General features: G+C 43.4%; 1 protein-coding gene across 20 annotated transcripts in view; it reads right to left on the bottom strand.

Moving 5' to 3' along the window:
• Window positions 1-21,644, bottom strand: part of madd (MAP kinase activating death domain) — a 199,306-nt gene that overhangs the window by 100,374 nt on the left and 77,288 nt on the right. For all 20 annotated transcript variants that reach the window (XM_033038463.1, XM_033038468.1, XM_033038455.1 and 17 more), the window contains 4 exons: window positions 14,098-14,276; window positions 11,769-12,004; window positions 3,882-4,038; window positions 656-759 (listed from right to left, as the gene is read on the bottom strand). In XM_033038463.1, coding sequence (XP_032894354.1) covers window positions 656-759; window positions 3,882-4,038; window positions 11,769-12,004; window positions 14,098-14,276 — 676 coding nt within the window. The remainder of the gene's footprint in view (window positions 1-655; window positions 760-3,881; window positions 4,039-11,768; window positions 12,005-14,097; window positions 14,277-21,644) is intronic.

The raw sequence follows: 21,644 nt of genomic DNA, 5'->3' as shown, positions 1-21,644 counted from the left end.
TTCATCAAACTTATTGATATAAACGACAAACAGCAATGTGCCCAGAACCCACAGTACCCATCCCTGAGGCACACCACTAGTCACAGGCTTCCATTCCGAAAATCAATCTTCCTCCACCACTCTCCTACCATGAAGTCAATTGTATATCCAGTTAGCCAGCTCTCCCTGGACATGTGAATTCTGGAGGAAACTAGACCAAAGAGAGGAAGTCCACATGGTCATAGGGAGAACGTTTCACAGACAGCACCCAAGGTAAAGATTGAACCCGGTTCTCTGGCAATCAGGTAGCAGCTCCACCAGCTGCGCCACAGCGTTCTGTTACCTTCCAAAACGTTTTGCCTGCATTCCTAAAAAAACTCTCAGAACACATTTAGTTATCTCTCAACCACAATGGCACCAGTGCCAAAACTTCCATGCAAAGTATTTTCATATCTAGAATCTCCTTCATCTCACTGCCATCTTTGTTGATTCGTGAGTACATATCCACAATATAAAATAGAGCAAAGTTTAAACAAATCCCTTTGTGATCCTGTAATCTCATAAACTGCTGGCACTGCATCCAGCTTAGTCACCATTCCAGTACAGCAGAATGCAGAGGGGTCTCTTGCTCTGGGGGTACTGTTCAAAGGATTTAATGACCTCTTCGGCTACTCACTGGGTGTGTCGCCTTTGATGTCACACTTCATCATCTCACTGACGAAGTCACCCAGGGAGGAGTAGGAAGAGCTGGAGTCATCATAATCCACACTGTCACTCCCACTGTAATGAAGAAGAGGATTGTCAGAATCACATATGAGGAGAAGATATGTGCAAGCAGCACATCCAACTGTCAAGCAAATCAGTTCACAAATACAATTGTATGTCTGGGTCATGCAGTAACTTTGAACTGATGGAACTAACAACAATTTTATCACTGATTCTCCCTCAGGAGTAGTTCACTTATTTATAGCATTTCAAAAGCATAGGTCGATTCAGCAGTGAAGAAAGCATGCAGTTACATTGTTAGGTAGGACAAATAAGAGCTGAGCAATTACAGTACTACTTTATAGAACATTGGTTTATAGAATGTGTATAGTTCTGGCCATCACACTATAGGAATAACATGATTGCACTGGAGGGGTTGCAGGGGATATTCACCAGGATGTTTCCTGGACTGGGTGGTTCAGTTATGAAGGGGGTTCAGCTACAAACTGAGTAGGCTGGGTTGATCTTGGAGTGAAGGAGGCCAACGGGGGGGGTCCTGAACAATATTCCCTCACAGCAGCAGTGTCTAAAACTAGAACACATGGGTTTTAGTAAGGAAAAGTAGCTCAGAGGTGATCTCCGGAAGAACTTTCTCACCCAGTGGCAATTTGGAATGTATTGATTGAAGGATGATCAAGGCAGAGATTCTCACAACACAAGTATCTAGATGATACTTGAATAGCCAAGGCATAGAAAGTTACAGACCAAATGCACTTAGTATAAATAGTAATTTGATGGTCAGTATGAACATGGTAGGCTGAAGGGCTTGTTTCTATGCTGGATAACTACGACTCCATATGCAAACTGCTTTCATGGGTAATACTTAGTATATAAATTAATCAATCTCAGAAACATTCCACATCATTCATGTATCAATAGAAAATGATCAAGATAACTAGGTCATTTTTGGAGGTACACAAAAATGCTGGAGAAACTCAGCGGGTGCAGCAGCATCTATGGAGCGAAGGAGATGGGCAACGTTTTGGGCCGAAAAAAAACGTTGTATTGTATTAGTATTGGATAGATTTTAGTGGAGGGTCTGTGCTGTTCCAAGTTTGCGGTGGTTGCGGTGCGTTTCCCCCAGCCATCTCACCCAGATACTCCCTATCAAGTATTTCTAAAACCAGGAGGCATAATTTCAAAATGAATCCCAATAAGCGAGTTCGGTATTTCAACTGCGCATGCCCAGGTCACTCGGGAAAAACATTCTCGCCAGCTGAGCTGCTGCGTGTGTACGGACCTGCGTGTTCATTTCAATGAGATTTATAAATAAATATATCCGTCCAATATGTCAGCAGTAGGCCACAGCATGCTGCAGGCTGCATAAATCCACATTTAAATTAGTGACTCAATACAGCACCAGCCTTGAAAACGCAAGAATGCCTGGAACAAACCTGTCAATTATCAAATCCCTGACATTAGCTTGAGTCACAGCCATTCCGATTCCATATTGATTTACACAAATTACAAGTTGTGTGGTCAACCAATTATGAGAATTTTCAGCCATTTGACTAATTTGCAGCCATTTGACTTGCAGCTAAACTAGAGGCCTCACTCAGTTATGGGTCGCAGCTCTGCAGCGGACGGGACCTGTTCTCGCTCTCTTTGAAGGAGGCGCGCTTGCCCCAGCGAATGGACAAATGCAGAGCCAACCCATAATATGAGTGGAAGCATTTTCTCAGTCAGACTTTGTTGACAGTTGGGGTGGGGGATCTGGGAGAGAGAGCTGGCGATGCCGCACAGACGGAACAGTTTAATAACGACCCATTAAAATCCGCCACTCGGCCACTCGGCAACCTGGGCTGATCTGATCTGGCAGCCCTCTCGCAAGCTCGCAGCGTGCCCGATCCTAACGCAGAACCTCCACAAAACCTTTGGGCTTCGGGTAACACCTGCACAAAGAGTCTCTGCTAACAAGGGTTGGCGAATTGTGCTGGTCAACGTGCACTGGGTGAGATGGCTGGGGGAAACGCACCGCAACCACCGCAAACTTGGAACAGCACAGACCCTCCACTAAAATCTATCCAATACTAAAGGGCAGGCATTTTGCAGTTAAATGTCTTATATCAGATTGGCGGCTCCTTCACAGGGCCAATTCCTCGGAAATGAATTTTTACCGTAACGGTATATTCACAACGCCTGTAGGTAAAGCACCAGCCCACATCACACTGATACAGTCGCTGCCTGCCTCAGATTAAATATATTTTCACACATAAATTATGAATAAAGATAAGAAAATGTTTCAAACACAAGTAATATTTTCTTATTCCAGTAGTAAACACATTAAGGATTAAATGAAAATAATAAATTCTTTAACTTTTTGAATATCTCATAATTGCAGATTAATTAACTGAACTAGAACTGTGTAAGTAGTGTGTGAACAGCAGAACAAGAAAGGAAGCTATTGAGTTGACAGAATTCTCGATTAATTCCTTGGTAGAATAGTTAACTATTAAACACAGTTTATACAGCGCTGCGTTTGCTTTTTTGTTTCCCCGAATGACCTTTGACAAATCCCATGATTCCTTGCATTTATCGGAATACCAAACTCGCTTATTTAATGCAGATGGAGGAATTTCTTCCCTCGTAGGGAAAGAATCAGAAAGTACACCAGTCATTCGGCCGACTTCCGATTCCAGAATACGAAGGTACTGATCCTCCAGTTTGCATGTCGCCTCACTCTGGCAACGGAGGTGGCCCAGGACAGAAAGGTCAGTATGGGAATGGGAAGGAGGGTTAGCAACCGGGAGATCCAATAAGCTTTGTTATAAGAAACATGAACAAGCTTTAGGCTGCTAGTTGGTAACCTTTCTGACAACTCAGTTCCCTGTTTTGGTCCAGTTAAAAGGAGACAAAGGAGTAAAAAAGAAGTAAATGTAAAATAAGACATTAAGGGTGCAACACACTGAGAGTTCAATCAGAATGAAAGATCAGCTCGAGTGGTCCAGGAATCTGATCAAATAAAGCTGATCAAAAGGATGAAAGGAACTGTTTAGAGATGTTGTGTAGAATATGTATTTATTCGCACACAAGAGTTTTTCAGAGGATCTAATCAGACAAATGGCCTCTTCCCGGGTCATTATAAAATGGAGAGAGGGTTCAAGAAGGGAGAAATTCTCATTATTACTCAAACTAACCTGTCATCAGTTGGCTCAGAGCCATCATCTTTCTCGATGGGAATGTTGAGAGCCTCGGCGAGCTGCGAGTTACTGTCATAGACCCGGTAATAAATGGGTTGAAGCTGATAGGCATACCATTTGGGCTTGTCTCCAATGAGAGCTGGGTCAAATACACCTGGTTAAAGAAAAACAATGCCAAACCTAGTGAACTCTGCACAGAAAGTTAGAATCAAAACAGTCTTTCCCTCGACACGTGGATTAAACTGACAAATTACTAAACAATATTACCAATTTCACATTTCCATACGTTACAGGATTATTGATCAATGCCTTACCTTGTCTGGAGACAAACATCATCAAACCATGGAATTAGTAGCAATCCCCTACTTTGTGCCCATTGCAATTTATATCAAGAATATAACCAATTCCAACATGTCGAGAGATTGGACTAAGGAGGACACAAACAATCTTCTTGATATAGTAGTGGCCTGAGGATCTGGGGTGACGGAGGAACTGAAGGAAATCCACATTAGGCAGGAAATGGTGTTGGATAGACTGATGGGACTGAAGGCTGATAAATCCCCAGGGCCTGATAGTCTGCATCCCAGGGTACTTAAGGAAGTGGCTCTAGAAATCGTGGATACATTGGTGATAATTTTCCAATGTTCTATAGACTCAGGATCAGTTCCTGTGGATTGGAGGGTAGCTAATGTTATCCCACTTTTTAAGAAAAGCGGGAAAGAGAAAACAGGGAATTATAGACTAGTTAGCCTGACATCGGCGGAGGGGATGATGCTGGAGTCAATTATAAAAGATGAGATAGCCGAACATTTGGATAGCAGTAACAGGATCAGTCTGAGTCAGCATGGATTTACGAAGGGGAAATCATGCTTGACTAATCTTTTGGAATTTTTTGAAGATGTAATTAGGAAAATGGACATGGGAGAGCCAGTGGATGTAGTGTACCAAGACTTTCAGAAAGCATTTGATAAGGTCCCACATAGGAGATTAGTGGGCAAAATTAGGGCACATGGTATTGGGGGTAGAGTGCTGACATAGATAGAGAAGTGGTTGGCAGACAGGAAACAAAGATTAGGGATTAACAGGTCCCTTTCAGAATGGCAGGCAGCGACTAGTGGGGTGCCGCAAGGCTCGGTGCTGGGACCGCAGCTATGTACAATATACATCAATGATTTGGATGAAGGGATTCAAAGTAACATTAGCAAATTTGCAGATGACACAAAGCTGAGTGGCAGTGTGAACTGTGAGGAGTATGCTATGAATATGCAGGGTGACTTGGACAGGTTGGGGGAGTGGGCAGATGCATGGCAGATGAAGTTTAATGCGGATAAATGTGAGGTTATCCATTTTGGTAGCAAAAACAGGAAGGCTGATTACTATCTAAATGACGTCAATTTGGGAAAAGGGGAAGTACAACGGGATCTGGGGGGTCCTTGTACATCAGTCTATGAAAGTACGCATGCAGGTGCGGTGGGCAGTGTTGGCCTTTATAACAAGAGGAATCGAATATAGGAGCAAAGAGGTCCTTCTGCAGTTGTACAGAGCCCTAGTGAGACCACACCTGGAGTATTGTGTGCAGTTTTGGTCCCCTAATTTGAGGAAGGACATTCTTGCTATTGAGGGAGTGCAGCGTAGGTTTACAAGGTTAATTCCTGGGATGGCGTATGCTGAGAGAATGGAGCAGCTGAGCTTGTACACTCTGGGGTTTAGAAGGATGAGAGGATATCTCATTGAACCATATAGGATTGTTAAGGGTTTGGACACACTAGAGGCAGGAAACATGTTCTCGATGTTGGGGGAGTCCAGAACCAGGGGCCACAGTTTAAGAATAAGGAGTACGCCATTTAGAACGGAGACGAGGAAACACTTTTTTTCACAGAGAGTGGTGAGTCTGTGGAATTCTATGCCTCAGAGGGCAGTGGAGGCAGGTTCTCTGGATGCTTTCAAGAGAGAGCTAGATATGGCTCTTAAAAATAGCAGAGTCAGGGGATATGGGGAGAAGGCAGGAACTGATTGGGGATGACGAAGGGCTGAATGGCCTACTCCTGCACCTATTGTCTATTGGCAAGTCTACATACCTACTATCAATGCTGTACAGAAATCTAACCATCTCAGGAATGATATACTACCACAGCTACCCAAAATGTCTAACTGGTTGCCTCTGAGACAGGCCATCTGCCATGCACTGGAGAGTTTGCAGAAATGAACTATAATACTTCACAGATATGCCCCATTTCCACGCTCATTTATGGACTGGAAACTCAAGTATCTATATGAATCCGAGCACCTTTGTCAACTTATCTGATCAGATTTCCCACCTTACATTGTTTTGAACTCCTCTGATAGTGGATAGACAGAAGGAAGTGGAATTAGAAATTGGTAGGTATGACGTTGTGGGCATTAGAGAGACGTGGTTGAAAGAGGATCGGAGCTGGAAACTAAATATCAAAGCTTACACATCCTATTGAAAAGACAGATAGGTGGGAGGAGGGAGTGGGATAGCTCTGTTGGTAAGGAATTAAATGTGGTCCTTAGCAAAAGGTGACAAAGGATTAGAAGATGTAGAATCCTTGTGGGAAGAGCAAAGAATCTACAAGGATAAAAAAGACCCTGATGGGAGTTATCAGGAGATACAATCAGCATGTAGGGAAGGCAATGTTACGGTGATCATGGGAGATTTCAATATGCATGAGGACTTGGAAAATCAGGTTGGTACGGTAAGTAAGAAAATTTTATTTATATAGTACGTTTAAATCAACTCGCGTTGAAACCAAAGTGCTTTACATAGAAGAAATAATTAGATTTCCGTACATCCATCGAAAAAAGAAGAAAAAAAAATGACACAACACATTATAGAATTTAACATGAACGTCCCCCCACAGCACAAACAGTACTGGAACCCAAGAGAGGGAATTTGCAGCGATGGTTTCTTAGAGTAGCTTGGAGTTGAGCCTACTAGAGAAAAGGCAATTCTGGATTTGGTATTGTGTAATAAACCGGATTAGATTAAGGTAAAGGAACCACTAAGAGATATGATAAAATTCAACCTGCAATTTGAGAGGGAGAAGATAAAATCAGATGTGTCGGTTTTATTGTTGAGCAAAGGTGATTACAGAGGCATGAGGGAGGAGCAGGCTAAAGTTGATTAGAAAGAGACCCTAGCAAGAATGACGGTGGAACAGCAATGCCAGGAATTTCTGGGTATAATTCGGAAGACGGAGGATCTTTACATTCCAAAGAGAAACAAAGATTCTTAGGGGAGAATAAGGTACTGTGACTGACAAGAGAAGTCAAAGACAGCTTAAAACTAAAAGACAAGGCACATTATGCAAAGATTAGTAGGAAGCTAGAAGAAGCTAGAAGCTTTTAAAAAACAGAGGGTAACAAAAAAGGCGATAAGGTGAGAAAATATGAAATATTATTGAATTATGTAAGCTAGCCAATAATATTAAAGATGATAGCAAAAGTTTCTTCAGATATATACAGCGTAAGAAAGAGGCAAGAATGGACATTGGACCGCTGGAAAATGATGTCGGAGAAGTGATAATGGGGAATATGGAAATGGCAGACAGAGTCAGTCACTGAGTCACTTCGGTCCAAATTGCTCACACCGGCCAACATGCCCCAGCTACACTGGTCCCACCAGCCAGCATTTGGTCCATATCCCTCCAAACTTGTCCTATCTATGTACCTGTCCAACTGCTTCTTAAATGTTGGGATAGTCTCTGCCTCAACTACCTCCTCTGGCAGTCTGAAGAAGGGTCTCAAACCAAAACTTCACCCATTCCTTCTAACCAGAGATGCTGCCTGTCCCATTGAGCATTTTGTGTCTACCTCCTCTGGCAGCTTGTTTCATACATCCAGCACCCTTTGTTGTTTAAAAGTTACCCCTCAGATTCCAATTAAATCTTTTCCCCTTCACCTTAAACCCATGTCCTCTGGTCCTCGATTCACCTACACTGGGCAAGAGATTCTGTGAATCTACCCTATCTATTCCTTTCATGATATTATACACCTCTATAAGATCACCCTTATCCTCCTGCGCTCCAAAGGAATAGAGCCCCACTTACTCAACCTCTGCCTATTTCTCAGACCCTCAGGACCTGACAACATCCTCGTAAATCTTCTCTGTACCCTTTCCAACTTTAGAACATCTTTCCTATAACACGATGCCCAGAATTGAACATAATACTCTAAATGTGGCCGCACCAACATCTTATACAATTGCAATATGATCTCCCAACTTCCATACTCAATACTCTGGTTGATGAAGGCCAATGTGCCGAAAGCCTTTTTGACCACCCAATCTACCTGCGACCACCTTCAGGGAGCTTTGCACCTGCACTCCTAGATCCCTCTGCTCTACAACACTCCGCAGAACCTTACCATTCATTGTGTAAGTCCTGCCCTGTTAGCCCTTGCTGTCTCCTCCCCTTCCTATCTCTCCCTCAGCCCTCGGGCTCCTCCTTTTTCCTTTCTTCTCCCTGCCCCCCCCCTGCCCCCCCCACCCCCCATCAATCTGAAGAAGGCTTTTTGGCCCGAAACGTTGCCTATATCCTTTGCTCCATAGATGCTGCTGCACCCGCTGAGCTTCTCTAGCTTTTTTGTGTACCTCAGAAACACTCTTCAGGAGTCAGGTGTGATTTGTCAATGACCACTGTCCACAGAAGACTTCATGAACAGAAATCAGAGGCTACACTGAAAGATGCAAACCACTGGTTAGCCGTAAAAATAGGATGGGCAGGTTACAGTTTGCCAAGAAGTACTTAAATGAGCAACCACAGATCTGGAAAAAAAGATCTTATGGACACATGAGACCAAGATTAACATATCAGAGTGAAGCCAAGAGCAAAGTATGGAGGAGAGAAGGAACTGCCCAAGACCCAAAGCATACCACCTCATCTGTGAAACACAGTGGTGGGGATGTTATGGCCTGGGCATGTAAGGCTGCTAAAGGTACTGGCTCACTTATCTTCATTGATGATACAACTGCTGATGGTAGTAGCATAATGAATTCTGAAGTGTATAGACACATCCTATCCGCTCAAGTTCAAAGAAATGCTTCAAAACTTATTTGCCGGCGGTTCATTCTACAGCAAGACAATGATCCCAAACAAATGAGTTTTTCAAAGCTTAAAAATGGTCAATTCTTGAGTGGACAAGTTAATCACCCGATCTGAATCCAACTGAGCATGTCTTTTATATGCTGAAGAGAAAACTGAAGGGGACTAGCCCCCAAAACAAGCAAAAGCAAAAGAGGGCTGCAATACAAGCCTGGCAGAGCATCACCAGAGAAGACACCCAGCAACTGGTGATGTCCATGAATTGCAGACTTCAAGCAGTCATTACATGCAAAGAATATGCAACAAAATACTAAACATGATTATTTTTATTTACTTTACAATGCTGTGTCCAAACATTATGGTGCTCTGAAATGGGGGACTATGTATAAACACTGCTGTAATTAGGTGAAAACAAAATTTATAAAAATGACCTTTATTGACAATGTGCACTTTAACCACATGTGATTTTTTCTATTACAAATCTCAAATTGTGGAGTACAGAGGCAAATAAATAAATGATGGGTCTTTGCCCAAACATTATGGAGGGCACTGTAAACTGCTGATCACCCCATTACAGGAAAGATGTGGACGCTTTGGAGAGGGTGCAGATGAGGTTTACACGAATGCTGCCTGGATTAGAGGGTTTCAGCTGTAGGGAGAGGTTGGATAGACTTCAATTATTTTCTCTGGAACTTCAGTGATTATGGGGAGACTTGACAGAAGTATATAAAATTATGAGAGACACACACAGTGTAGATAGTTAGAGCATTTTTTCCCAGGGTGGACACGTCTAACACTAAAGGGCAGAGCGATAAGGTGAGAGGGGGAAGTTTAAAGGAGATCTGTGGGGCAAGTTTTGAGGGGGGGGGGGGTTTACGCACAGAGCACTGGGATCCTGGAGTGCATTGCCTGGGGATGTGGTGGAGACAGATACGATAGTGGCGTTTAAGGGGCTTTTAGATAGATAGGCACAGAAAAGTGCAGGGAATTGAGGGATATGGATCATGTACAGGCAGATGAGATCAGTTTAACTTGCCATCATGTTTGGCACAAAAAATATGGGCCATTCCTGTGCATTATTGTTCTATGTCTATCTGTGTCTATGTGGCCTCACCAACACCGTGTACAAATTAGCTTCTCAGCGAATTTGTAACCTGCATAATTTAAAGGGCAGCTGCAGCATGTACACATATTGACTGAGGAACATGCGGTAAACAACACAGTGAATAACTAATTATCACACTGGAGGAGATTTGCTGTGGGCTCTTAAAGTTCTGTCCTTGGACTCCAGCTGCAATTTTCTAATACATTAATAACAGATGTTGGGAACACAGTGTTAATAATTTACAAATAATAAAAATGGAGAGAATACAAATGGACTTTGAGGAGATGAGCAGGAGCAACGTGCAACTCCATGGCTGATGAAATGCAATTCAGCAAGAGTGGGGAGATACCGTCTGGTTCCTTTAAATGGGGTATGGGAACATAGACCTGGGGAAATCTCAACAAATCTTTGAGAGCACAAAACTAATTAATGAACAATTAAGCAGAAATTGTCCTAGACTTTGTAAACAGATATCAGACACATTCAACACAGAAACGGGCCCTTCGGCCCAACTCATCTATGTCACCCATCTACGCGAGTCCCAATGGATTCCTGTCAAATTGTTCCCCTCGCCCTTAAAATCTACACCCTCAAATTCTCAATTTCCGAACCACAGGAAAAAGGCTGTGTGCATTCATCCTATCACCCATTTGAGAATTGTGTTCAGTTCTGGGCACTGTGTTATAGGGAAGATGTTGTCAAGTTGGAAAGGGTACAGAGATGATTTATGAGGATGTTGCCAGGACTAGAGCTATGGGCAGAGGACTCTTTTCCTTGGAGCGCAGGAGGATGAGGGGTAATCTTATAGAGGTGTTTAAGATCGCGAGAGGAGTAGATCAGGTCTCTTGCCCAGAATAGGTGAACCGAGGACCAGAGGACATAGGTTTATGGTAAAGGGGAAAAGATTTAATAAGAATCTGAGGGGTGATGTTTTCACACAAAGGGCAGTGGATGTATGGAACAAGCTGCCAGAGGAGGTAGTTGAGGAAGGAACTATACCAACACTTAAGGTACAGTTAGAAAGGTACATGAATAGGACAGGTTTGGAGGGATATGGACCAAACGCAGGTAGGTGGGACTAGTGTAGCTGGGACATGTTGGTATCGATGCCCCAGAAAGAAATTAAACTATAAAATACCGGCTTAACGCCAGTTGAGTGATGTGCCCAATTCTAAGGACAACACTTCAGGTCTGATGAGCAGAGAAAAGGATAAGACAAACCAGGAGGACAAAGGAACTTGATCTTCGAGCATGGCCTGTCATTCACAAGATAATAGCTTATCTAACTGTCAGCTTAACTCCATATTCCTGTCTACCATCAATAACCTTTCACATGAAGACAGACACAAAATGCTGGAGTAACTCAGCGTGACAGGCAGCATCTCCGGGGAGAAGGAATGGGAAATGCTTCGAGTTGAGACCTTTCTTCGGACCCTTCTTCCTTCCAGCATTTTGTGTCTATCTTCGGTTTAAACAAGCATCTGCAGTTCCTTCCTACACATAATTCTTCACCCTCTCGCTTGTGAAGAACCCACCTTTGCCTTAAAACAACTTAAAGACACTGCTTTTACTGCCCTTTGAAGGAGTATCAAACCTCTATAAGCACAGGCACAACTGCAGGTTCAGTCACGTCAAAAACCCTAAAACTAGCTGGAGCATACTTCTGTTAGAAAACTGACTTGACATCCTTCAGCAGTGCGACCCTCCCCAACTTACTGTTGTGGATCCTTTGGAAGGTGTAGTTGGTGGGATTCAGCGACCATTCTCCGGAATATTCCACGGCCTGAGTCCGAGCCAATTTCTCAGTGAACATGGATAACTTTGGTCTGGAGGCCAGGAAGGAATTTACTTGGAATGCAACAACAGGCCGAGGGAAGAGTCTGAGGATCCTGGTGTGAGCCAGATAACCCTGCAACACGTTGGGGCTATTGAAGAACCGTACCATTGCAACCCTGCAAAGCAAAAGATCATCTAGTTAAAAAACAGTCATAGGGAGGTCATGTATCATGCAGTCACACAAAGCACATACTCAATGTCATTCATCCTACTACACACTTTAACGGAAGACATGAGAATGCCAATCTCACACAGACAGATCCACTTATTACAAAATATATACGGCCATTTTTATGTGATAGTAGTCTAACCTGGCACTGAATGTTCCACTCTCGTTTCACTCAATATGAGCTCAGACATTGGATAGAATGGTGGGTGGTGGTAAGGGAGTAGCTTCACATTTTCCAATACATGATTGCAGTTAGGAAGTGACTAGCAGCGAGTAAACAAGAGCAGAGATGGTATGGCTTCGCCATGGAGATAATGATATGGCTATTGCTGTAAAACCAAAAGTGGAAAGAAGGGCACTGGCTGTTTCTGTGCTCAGGGTAGGATGTGTGCAGGAACTCCATGCTGACAGCTTGTTATCCCTCTATAAAATTTATTTTCACCGCACGTTTATTTTTGTGGTCTTGTGTAGTTCCTACCGACTTGGACTGGTGAGGTACACTGGGAGATTAACACTTAAGAAATGCAGCATGGAAACAGGCACTTGGCCCCCGAAATCCACATTGATCACCTGTTCACACTAATTCTATGCTATCCCACTTTCTCATCCACTCTCTATACACTAGGGGCAAATCACAGCAGTGCATGTCTCGGGGATGTGTGAGGAAACTGGAACAGCCGGAGGAAACCAATGAGGTCACAGGGAGAATGTGCAAACCCCACACAGGCAGCACCCAAGATCAGGATCGAACCCAGGTCCCTGGCGTAGTGAGGCAGCAGCTCAAACCAGCTGCGCCACTGTCACACATCTTAGATTGGATCAACAATGGAATAATCAATAACAACTTGGATGTGAATGTATAAGGCATAATTAGTAAGTTTGCAGATGACACTAAAGTGGGTGGTATCGTAGATAGTGAAGATGGTTAACAAAAACTACAACAGGATCTTGATCCGTTGGGCAAGTGGGTTATGGAATGGCGAATGGAGTTCAATGCCGATAAGGGCGAGGTGTTGCATTTTGGGAAGTCAAACCAGGACAGGTTCTTCACAATGAATGATAGGCCATTGTGAAATGTTATGAAGCAGAGGGATCTATGAGTGCAGGTACATTGTTCTTGAAAGTGGCGTCACCGGTAAATCAGATGGTCAAGAAGGATTTTGGTGCATTAGCCATCATCAGTCTGGGTATTGAATAGAGAAGTAGTCATGTTATGGTATAGTTGTTTATACAAGATGCCAGTGAGGCCACATTTGGAGTATTGTGTTCATTCTGGACACCCTGCTATAGGTAGGATGTTGCTAAGATGGAAACAGTGCAGAAATGATTTACAAGGATGTTGTCAGGACTCGAGGGCCTGAGTTACAGGGAGAGTCTGGGCAGGCTCGGACTTTATTCCTTGTAGGAGGCTGAGGGGTGATCTTATAGAGGTATACAAGATCATGAGGGGAATAGATGGGTTAGATGAAGAGTCTTTTACCCAGAAATGGGGAATCAAGAACCAGAGGGCATTGGTTTAAGGTGAGAGGGGAAAAATTAATGGGAACCTGAGGTGCAAGCTTTTCCACACAGAGAGAGGTGGGTATATGGAATCAGCTGCCAGAGGAGGTACTTGATGCAGGTACTCAAACAACTAATGTAAAATACATTTGGACAGGTACATGGATAGGAAAGGTTTAGAGGTATATGGGCCAAACACGGGCAGGTGAGACCAGTGGGGCATCTTGTCAGCTTAGGCAGGTTGGCCAAAGGGCCTGTATGAGTCTATGACTGTGATAGTGGCTAAAATGTCTGCTAACCGAGGACTTGAGATCGTTAATTGCACAATTGAAGGACTATCAGTGGACATGGATCTGGTCAAGAAGACGACTGGAAACACATTGCATTATTGGTTTTGATGTAATTGAAGGGAATCGTTAATTGAGGAATGCAGTAATGGCTCTATCAAACTTGGTGAGGTTTTACCTGGCTTTGAGATACCACATGGAACAAAAACATTATGAGACACAACATCTGCAGAGTGACCAAGGGAAAACTCACCGGGTGGCGATATCCACAGAGTCGACATCATTGCCGTAGATGAGGGGATTGAATTCGGTGGATGGAGTGGAGGTCTGCTCTTCCCGGGCCCGCCCAGTCAGCAGAGGCAGTTGTTGCGCTTCGTTGAACTTTTCCAGATTGAGGATTGGCTGAGTGTTTAAACTCATGCTCGCCAGTGCCTGTCACAGGGCCAGGTATAAGAGCAGTGTCAGCAAAGTGCAGCTCAATCCCAAGACCAGCTCACTTCAGTGATAGCAAAACCATCACAGCGCCAGTCCCCCACCTCCCTGGCCAAACTATGTGACAGGACAGCACCGCTCCCATCCCCAAGCACAAGCAGCACACTGTCTCCACATCTCCCAACAGACAGGTGACCCTCTTCACAATCCATCAAACAGATCCACACCTTCCATTTTTGTAAAACCAAACACCACCACCATCCTGATGTACAGGGGCAGCAGTGCCTCGCAAAAAGAGTGTTGTGGGGTGGGGATGAACATAAAAGCAACAAGACTGTCAGACACGAAACATCCAACTTCCCATTGCTTCACGCCCAATGCTCATGGGAGGAAGCACCGTGCTGCCTCAGGGAATGAAACATATATATCAGAACAGTGAATAGAACAGAACTGAATTCCCAACCAATGTTGTGTGGGGACCTTAACTGAAGCAATTTCACTTCACAGCATCATACATATTTTAAGAAGCCAGCAGTGCCAGAGGGGATACAATACACTGGCCTGTTTGATAGGATAGTGCAGAGGGAGCCTTTGTATGGTTTGATGAGGCAGTAGTTTTTACATAACCAGTTTTGCCCGACCTGAGTGTTTGCCGGGATATTTTAGGAGCTTTATTTTGCATTTAACCAGTAGTAGCTACTCTAGCATCTGAAGAGTCGACATGGTCAGATCTATTAATATCCAGCCAATGCTGCAACTGACCGGAACATTTTTGCTGTGATAGTCCGAATAAGGCTTTAGTTTATCTAACCAGCACTGTGCCTCCCCTTGCATCTAGAGAACTTGCAAAATAGCTGTTCCATCATACAGATTATGACCAAATGAAAGGAGGACAGCTCCACTTTTCTCCAAATAGGAATGCAGGATGAAGGGAGGAACATTTATGGGAACTAGTTTCGCCATCGGCAACTAGATTACAGGCTTTGACTTCACTGAACAATCCTCTAACAACTCTGCCTGACCCTCAGCAGCTGATGCATCACGGTGAGAGTATGACTATAATGGCAAACACCATGCCAGTAATCTCATAATGCAGTCCACAGATAACATCAATGAGAGAAGGGTCCCGACCCGAACGTCATCCATTCCTTTTCTCCAGAGATGCGGCCTGTCCCGCTGAGTTATTCCAGCATTTTGTATCTAACATCAATGAGAGAGTTGGACTACAATCCAATCTCGTGCCAATAATGGAAAAGAAACGTTGGGAAAGCTAATTCCTCCTCAGCAAACTTACAGCACATCATCCACTTAACCTAACCATTATCTTCAGAAATGGTAGCACTTGCAATACCACTGCAACGTATCCATGATGCAAACACTGACATTCTCTTGACTGTCATTGCCACGTTGAACCTTGGGACAGACCATAAATCAATTATGGACATATGGCTTGTGCCACAACAGAGATAACCTGGAGGAATGCAAGTAAATCTTATAAATTGAATCAAGCTAGCAATGAGACGGAAAGCTTCACTGAGCGACATCCTGACCTACTTGTTGCAACAGCTAAAATCAAGACAATGATGAATAAAGGATGTGCTAAATCCACTGGATATGCTGTTGTCACCACAGTTGATTTGACAACAGCTCATCCACTTGTCTGAATTTCCAAAATGAGCCACCAAAGGCTGTAAAGCTGGAAACTGAAAACAACCATACAACATCAAAATTGTGGTAATAAGTGGAGACTTTGAAAATTTAACATTTGGTAAATGGGACATGAGAAATAATTATTTCAGAGTGAAAGCTACTTATGATGCATCATATTCCAGTGGTTCGACTCCCTGACTTTTTACTGTACCTAGGTAGGTACACATGATAATTAATTAAACTAAACTAATAACCACCTCTTGGTCAATGTTGTTTTTAAGCACAATGTTGTCAAACGTTTCAGGTTAAATGGGACAATGTTTTATCTGCTCCATTCTGTGTTAGTAACGGAGTGTGGCAAGGAGGAATTTTGTCTCCTATTTTATTTAATGTTTATATGGATGAATTATCAAATCAGTTAAATAGGTTAAAAACTGGCTGTCTTGTGGGCAACACTATTGTTAATCATCTTATGTATGCAGACGACCTGGTCCTGCTCTGTCCATATAGTGTTGGGCTGCAGCAGATGTTGAAGGTGTGCTCTCAGTATGGCCTTGATTATGACATAAAGTATAACGCTAAGAAAAGCCGCATAATGATAGTTAGAAGCGCTGAGGACAGGAAATCAACTTTTCCGACCTTTTATTTGTCAAACAGTCCTCTTGCTGTGTGTGAGGAAATTAAATACCTAGGTCATGTCATATCCGATGACTGGACGGATGACAAAGACCTCCACTGACAGCGCTGTAAAATTTATTTTCAAGCTAACATGCTTATAAGGAAGTTTTCTATGTGCTCTGACTCTGTGAAGTGTTCCTTGTTCAGAACCTACATCACACTGTTATATACTGCTCAATTGTGGTCTAACTATAAGAAAAAGTGTATGCAGAGGCTCAAGGTAGCATACAATGATGCAATGAGGTTGCTGCTTCGTGTCCCTAGGTGGCATAGTGCCAGTCAATTGTTTGTGTCCACTAGAGTGCCAACCTGTGAGGCACTCTTAAGACAGCTGATGTTTAGTTTTATGTGTCGCCTGGACAAGTCAGAGAATCACATAATTGAAGCCCTAGTCAGCCCTCTGAAAAGCTGCTATAGATTCACTTCTAGGCTAAGATGGCATTGGTGCAATAGCTTGTATATCTTATAGGCTAATATGCAATTTTTAATGTTTTTTTTGTATCTCCTTATACTGTATGATGTGTTATATGGACCTGTGTCTGAAATAAAGCTTTATTATTAATCTGCGACTACTCAACTGAAACATAAAGCAGAGGCCACAGATATAAATTCATCCTTCAAAATCCAGTAACAGAAACAGTAGCTGATACCATATCTTCCAAAGATAAGACACAAAATGCTGGAGTAATTCAGCGGGTCAGGCAGCATCTCTGGAGAAAAGGAATAGGTGACATTTTGGATCGGAACCCTTCTTCAGACTGAAGACAGTTCCTTCCTACACCATATCTTCCAAGTTTGCTGTGCCAAAACGACAAACTGGGCACAAGACCTGAACAGCACTTCCACAGAAAACTTCAAAGCTGACGGATGAACATTTGAGCAAGAAATTTTTTCTGTCAAAAGAAATTGCACCTAACCCACACAATTGTGACCATTTTCGAGACAATTATACGTCAAGTAATGGAAATTTTACAGGCAGTGAATGTCCTTTTCCTTTTCAGGGAAGATCCATATACTAATCTTTCTGAATTCTCTTCTTCCCCCTTGTTGAAGATATCCCATTAGAATTCCAGTATATCTTCAACTGTCTCAAGGCAATAGTGAATTTTTTGTGGAACTGCAGATGCTGGTTTACAAAACAAAGTGACGGAGTAACTCAGCAGGTCAGGCAGCATCCCTGAAGGATATTGGATAGGCTTCATGTTGTGGCGGGACCCTTCTTCAGACTCAGACAGAGGCAATTACAATTTTACTGCCTGTCAAAAGTAGGACAAGTGTAGAAAGCAGCATGGATTGCTCATTCATTGATGAACAAGTGCCTTGAATTCCTCACCATGAAGCCTCAGGATTTATTTTATTTTATTTTAGCTTAGTTTAGAGATAAACAGGAAACTGGTCTGCGTGGAAACAGGCCCATCGGCCGAGTCCGTGCAGACCAACAATCACTAATACACTAGCTCTATCCAACATAGAAGCCAATTAATCTACAAACCTGCATGTCTTTGGAATGTGGGAGGAAACTGGAGCTCATACTGTCACAGGGATAATGTATAAGCTCCGTACAGACAGCACCTGTACTCAGAATCGAACCAGGGACCCTGGTGCTGTAAAGCAGCAACTCCACTGCTACACCACTGTGCCGCCTTATGGTGTTCTGGTTGTCTAGTGTAGTTCTATCTGTGTGCTCGGGTTACCTCACAATAAGATGACTGGACCTGATCAGACACTTGTTCAACTGTCCAAAATGATGCTGAACTGGGGCACGTCATTGTCCCAACCCCATCTCACTGGGATCTTGATACCTTTCTGGATGTGAAGATGAATTATCAGCTCTTCAACCTGTAACGTCTTCTTTCCAAAACTAACATTACCAAGACCAACATCTTTGGCCAGCTGGGGACTGTACAAGCTTGACACACATCAAGGTCTTTTTGTAAACATACCCCTATCACTGCTGAGGATTCTTTCTCAACGGCAAGTTCAAGATGTTCCACACGCCTGTACAGCAAATTTGCCTCCTCCCCCCAAGCCATCAAAACAAACTGCCACTCTCAGAGAATAATTGGAAAACAAAGCACTTCCCGTAACACAATAGCCATCCAGATGTGAAAGTCAAATTAAGGATGCCAAGCAATTTCCAGAATACTGTTTGCCATATTTTATACCGACAGAGATAAGTAGTTGGAAACAGAGTCCTACGGTGCCTGCTGTGGAGCTGATGGAAAGATTATTGAATCAATGCTAGGAGCCTCTCTACAGCCAACATCCCTAGTTTTGAGACAAAGATCACGAAACTTCACAGTTATTAGCTGACCACTTTGTGTGGGCAACATACTCATTTCCTACAGTGAATCCTCTCCCCTCACTGCAGATCGGCACAGAAGACACACTGCAAGTAGATCTCAGGCAGGGAAGAGATAGTTCTCAAAGTGTGAACAGCTGGCCAAACAGGCAGAACACCCTCTGTCACCTCAAGTTGCAACAATCATCTCACCATCAATAGACATTACATTTGTTTCGGAGCTGGGATAAATAGCTCTGGGAGTGTTACATGACAGTGTACTGATACTGAACCCAAGTGTGGAGGAGACACTGGGCAGGAGCTTGACTCGGCATCAAATCATGCTGTATGTACCTTGGCAGTGATCAGTAGGTCAGCCATTTGAGGCTGAAACATGCTTGACATTCCAAACCCAGTTCAGTTAGTTAGGTTCCAAGAACCTTTCATGAACAAGTCAAAAACATGCAGAGAAGATGAAACTAGGGTAATTTGAGGTTGGGCATGTTTTAACTGCAGAATCTAGTAGTTACAGTAATTTAGGATATTGCTGGCCAAGTACGGACGATCCTGACTTCAGTGGGCAATTAATTCATTGTTAGCAAACAGAAGCAAGACATGCAAGATGATAATGGAGTTTGGGTATGGTGCAGGTGCACTGCCTACACAGTCAATTTGGCACTAATAGCATCCTAAGGTGGCAAACTGATTACACGTGCTTACAGTCATCAGCCGTTTGATGACAGATATTAGATATTCGAAAAAACATTTATATTTGCAAAGTACCAACATCTCAGATATCTCAGTGAAATCATTGCACATCACCAGCATGCACATCGAGTCATTTGGCAGAAGCATTTCAGACAGGGCCACAAATAAGTGCATGCTTCCCGTCAATTGCAATAGCAAAAATTCATCTTAAAGCCAAAATATAAATTGCAACTGAAATTCACTGTTGAATTTGACAGTCCTTGGAGAATTAGCTTTTGTCTGGAGAGCTAATAAAGACAGATGCAGGGTGGAGAGTGTGCATGACTGGTACTGGACAGTGGAGGGGAGGGGGGTAAGAGAAGAGCAGGGCAATCCTTTGGGAGGAGGAGAATGAGGTCTGTGCGGCTGATGGAAGAGTGGCTGAGAACCAGGGATCAGCTGATAGAATTGATGGGGTGGGGGTAGCTGCGAGAATGGAGGGGCAGGAATGGAGTGGTGAGATGCAGGGCATACAGGGCAGGATGAGTGGGATGGAGAAGTTGAAGGGTAGGCTGAAGTAATTGTTGCCCACCAAAATCCTAGTTGGTGATATGTGGCAGAGGGGCTGCCAAATTGCACATGGCTGATGGTGGGAGTTCAGAGAGGGACCGGGTGAAGTGTTATCAATGGCCCTGCCTCGCCTTCAGTCAGCAGCCAAAAGCAGTCCCCAAAATAAATCACAGCAGAAAGAAAGCAGTAAAGAGATTTTAAAATAGACCACCTTCTCTGCTGTGACGAGTTCCTGCTGCATGATATCACTTAAGCTAACCAAACACTGGACGGTTAAGGACAAGATGGAAGACACCATGACAACACCAACACAGCAGCCAACCAGCCATGAGGATGAGGCCCCAACAGGAGGAATAAAAATTGTGGAGACACAGACAAAAGGAAAATCTATTACTAGAACATACAAGTAGAGAAACGGGTGAGAAAGAGTGCTAGATAAATTACTGTCAAAATGAAGGTCTAAACAGAGCAGAGCATCAAAGAAGGGAGGCCATGAGGGTAGACAGAGACGGGAAGTGAACAGCTTGTGGCCCACTTGCTTCTAACACTTGACCAATGGGTGCAATGAGAATAGGTTCACCTCACAATCAAATCTACTTTGGCCTACTTACCGCAATCCCTCATCTAAATTCCAGACTTAACAGCAGCTAATGCTTCTGATGGAAGCAGCATGTTCACAGCTTTAACTCAAGACTCAGTGATGTCAGGCTTGCAGTCTGGTTTTGCATTTGCCAGAGTATTAGTTGTGTCCCTCTCACTTTGGCAGAGAGCAGTGCAAAGAAATGAGTTGAGGGAGCACTGAGTGCTGCACTTCCATACATTCCCAGAGAGAATTTCATGCATTCAATGTGTATTCAACACCCACACAGCACAAAACCTCTCTAATGCTGCATTGAACTGCCAGCATGCCGAGCATATGAAACACAGATGGGCTCCACTTGTTTCATGCTCTGCCCCCATGTCAGTATCAAGTTTACCTTCAAATGCTACTGATGACACAAATGCATTGAGAAATAAATAATTAAATACACACAAATGATGAAAGTACTATCATGAATAAACCCAGACTATAGACCATTGCAGGGAAGTGGGGTGGAGTGGTGGGCAGTGAGATAGCACATCTTAGCATTCAGGAGTAACTATCTTCCCACCCTCTCCCTACCAACCCCCCACCCCACCGTCCCAATAGCTCATCTAGTTATAGTTGGCAGAATTGACATAGGAATAAATTAATTCTTTTGGATAATTATTAATTCCTAGACCAAATGCACATTGGCCATGAAATAGCCAGGGTTTTCCCCTTTACCTTGTGGAACACAGATGAGTGCTAGAAAAGCATAACATAATGGGCAATAGCAAATTCTCAAATTTGCTTTACCATTGCTGACGTGCGAGCCAGTCAATTGGCAAAGTGCTAGTGATTAAAACACAGCACCATCTGAGAACTATCTGGTCCAGTAGCGAGGTCCTCAGTATCCCAAATATTGTCCAGGATAAGCAGG

Source organism: Amblyraja radiata, chromosome 20, assembly GCF_010909765.2.
Source record: "Amblyraja radiata isolate CabotCenter1 chromosome 20, sAmbRad1.1.pri, whole genome shotgun sequence".
In the NCBI taxonomy this organism is placed as follows: domain Eukaryota; kingdom Metazoa; phylum Chordata; class Chondrichthyes; order Rajiformes; family Rajidae; genus Amblyraja; species Amblyraja radiata.
The sequence above is the reverse complement of the archived record's forward strand: the minus strand, read 5'-3'. Positions and strand labels throughout refer to the sequence as shown.